Here is a 2409-nt window from a genome sequence, read left to right as displayed (position 1 = left end):
TATTGAAAGTGCCATGGCTGCCAAAAGAACCAACAGATCTGTGTTGGATGAAGTGCAGCCAGAATGCTCTTTGGAGGCCAGGATGGCCAGACTTTGTCTCTCATACTTCAGACATGTTGTCAGGAGGGACCAGTCACTGGAGAAGGATATCATGTTTGGTAAGGTAGAGGGTCAGAGAAAAAGAGTAAGCCTCCCAGTGAGATGGATTGGCAAAGTGGCAGCAGCATCAATGGGCTCTAGTGTGGCAACAGTTGTGAGGTTGGTGCAGGATCGGGTAGTGTTTCGTTCTGTTGTGCATAAGGTTGCTATGAGTCGGTACCGACTCGAGGCACCTAATAACAACAACAACAGTGTATAGGAGTCCTGGTGTGGCATTGCAGGATAATGTGCTGGACTGTCAGGTCAGTTTGAACCGCAGGGTCGGTTGTCCAAACCCACCAGCTGCTCCTTTGAATGCTTTTACAGGGTTGGTATGGGTTAGAAACAACTCGATGACACATAACAACAACAACAAGATATAAGTGGTGGTTGTTGCTTTTGTTAGGTGCCATTGAGTCAGTTGCGACTCATAATGACCATTAGCACAACAGAAACTCTGCCCAGTTCTGTGCCACACTCACAGTTGTTGTTACGTTCGAACCCATCATTGCAGCCACTCTGTCAGATCATCTTGTTGAGGATCTTCTTCTTCACTCTCTACTTTACCAAACTTAATGTCCTTTTCCAAGGACTGCTCTGTCCTAATAACATGTCCAGAGTACGTAAGATGAAGGCTCGCCCTTGTTTCTAAGGAGCGTCTGGCTATACTTCCTCTAAGACAGATTTATGTGTTCTCTGGAAGTCTATGGGACTTTTCATATTCTTCACGAATACCGTAATTCAAATGCATCGATTCTTTTCTGGTCTTTCGTTCGTTGTTGTCCAGGTTTCAATTTATGTACTTTTCTGTTATGGATAATACTTTGACATATGTTGGAGTATGTGGAAGCTTGCTGATCCAGATCATGTGGGCTGTTTTAGGACACAGTTGCCATTGAGGATGTGACCGTGAGCTTCACCCAGGAAGAGTGGGCTCTGCTGGACCTTACTCAGAAGAAGCTCTACAGAGATGTGATGATGGAAACCCTCAGAAACCTTGCCTCTGTGGGTAAGGATGACATCATGCTTTAGATTTATTCCAGTCAGGGACAAATCTATTGTATTCATTGGCCTTGCGCCAGCATTTGGGCTAACGAATGGCAACACATTGATAAATAATACAGGTCCAGTAATTTGCTCTATGAAACTTACACATTTTGGGTTCTCCATAGGCATAAAACTCTATGTATTGAAATCACTTTATTTCTCTTGTGGTTAAAGTATTGATGTACTTTTAAGTGTTGTAAATGTGAGCATTAGCTTGGACACTTGGGCACAGAGAGGTTTGTGGTTTGGAAAGTTGTACTTTTTTTTTTTTCACTGTGTTTATTACAAGTTTGACAGGGTTATTTTGCTGCAAAGGAGACTGGAGTTTAAAGTATTGTCTCCGTGTAAGTGAATTGGTCATTGCTCTTTACTTTCTTTTCCCATAGTAAGTCTTTCTCCATGAGCACCATGTCAGCTGCACATATTTGCTCCCAGATAAGCAAAAGAAAGATCTGAGGAGAGTACAGATAGGACCCGCTGTGTTGGGGAGCAGCAGGAAGTCAAAAATCATGGCATACCAGCCGTGTGTGGAGGAAATGGGATGAATAAATCAGTTAAAAAAGGCCTCTTTTGAGTTGAGGAGAGTGACTTTCACAGACACCTGAGCTTGCTTTTCTGACTTTCTTCAGCCTTCTCACACTTGTGCTCATGGAGAAAGATCTTTGCCTTGTCCTCTTACGTGTACATTGTGCATTTTCATGTAACGTGACTTAGTGGATATATTTCATAATCATTTGCTTTCTGACTATTGCCAGACATCCAAATGCCTCAAATTCCTTCTTTGCTCACTGCTCTCTTTTTCCTCCTAATTATTCCCTTCTTTTTTGTTTCCTTTTATGAACCCCCATTTCAATCATTGCATCAGTTTCTCGAGACTTTAATGTTGGAAAAGGAGTGTCTAGTACACATGTTACAGTGGAAATCATGACAAAAAGTACCTGGTTCTCTATGTTACAAGAAGTCTGTAGACTGTGTGGAATTGATGATCCGCATAGAAACCAGGGAAGACACAGGAGGTAAGTACCGTTCACATGAGGGAGAGCAGTGCCTCCGGGGACAGTCCAGTGTATCATACATAACCTGTCGTGTCAGCACTGGACTTCAAACCACAAGGGCAAGAGTTCACGCCCACCAGCTGCTCCTTGAAAACCCTATACAGGGTCACTATGAGTTGAATATATATGTATGTTATTGTGTGCCATTGAGTCAGTTCAGACTTATAGC

The 2409-nt window shown here is 42.9% G+C and overlaps 1 protein-coding gene across 1 annotated transcript in view; it reads left to right on the top strand.

The window, feature by feature from the left end:
- LOC102816820 (zinc finger protein 709-like) overlaps positions 1 to 2409 on the top strand; it is a 12152-nt gene that overhangs the window by 6560 nt on the left and 3183 nt on the right. The window contains exon 2 of the mRNA XM_006873117.1: positions 1021 to 1147. Within this exon, the coding sequence (XP_006873179.1) occupies positions 1021 to 1147 (127 nt within the window). The remainder of the gene's footprint in view (positions 1 to 1020; positions 1148 to 2409) is intronic.

This window comes from Chrysochloris asiatica, unplaced genomic scaffold (assembly GCF_000296735.1).
Source record: "Chrysochloris asiatica unplaced genomic scaffold, ChrAsi1.0 scaffold00223, whole genome shotgun sequence".
Taxonomy (NCBI): domain Eukaryota; kingdom Metazoa; phylum Chordata; class Mammalia; order Afrosoricida; family Chrysochloridae; genus Chrysochloris; species Chrysochloris asiatica.
Note: the sequence above shows the minus strand (reverse complement) of the source record. Positions and strands in the feature narration are given on the sequence as shown.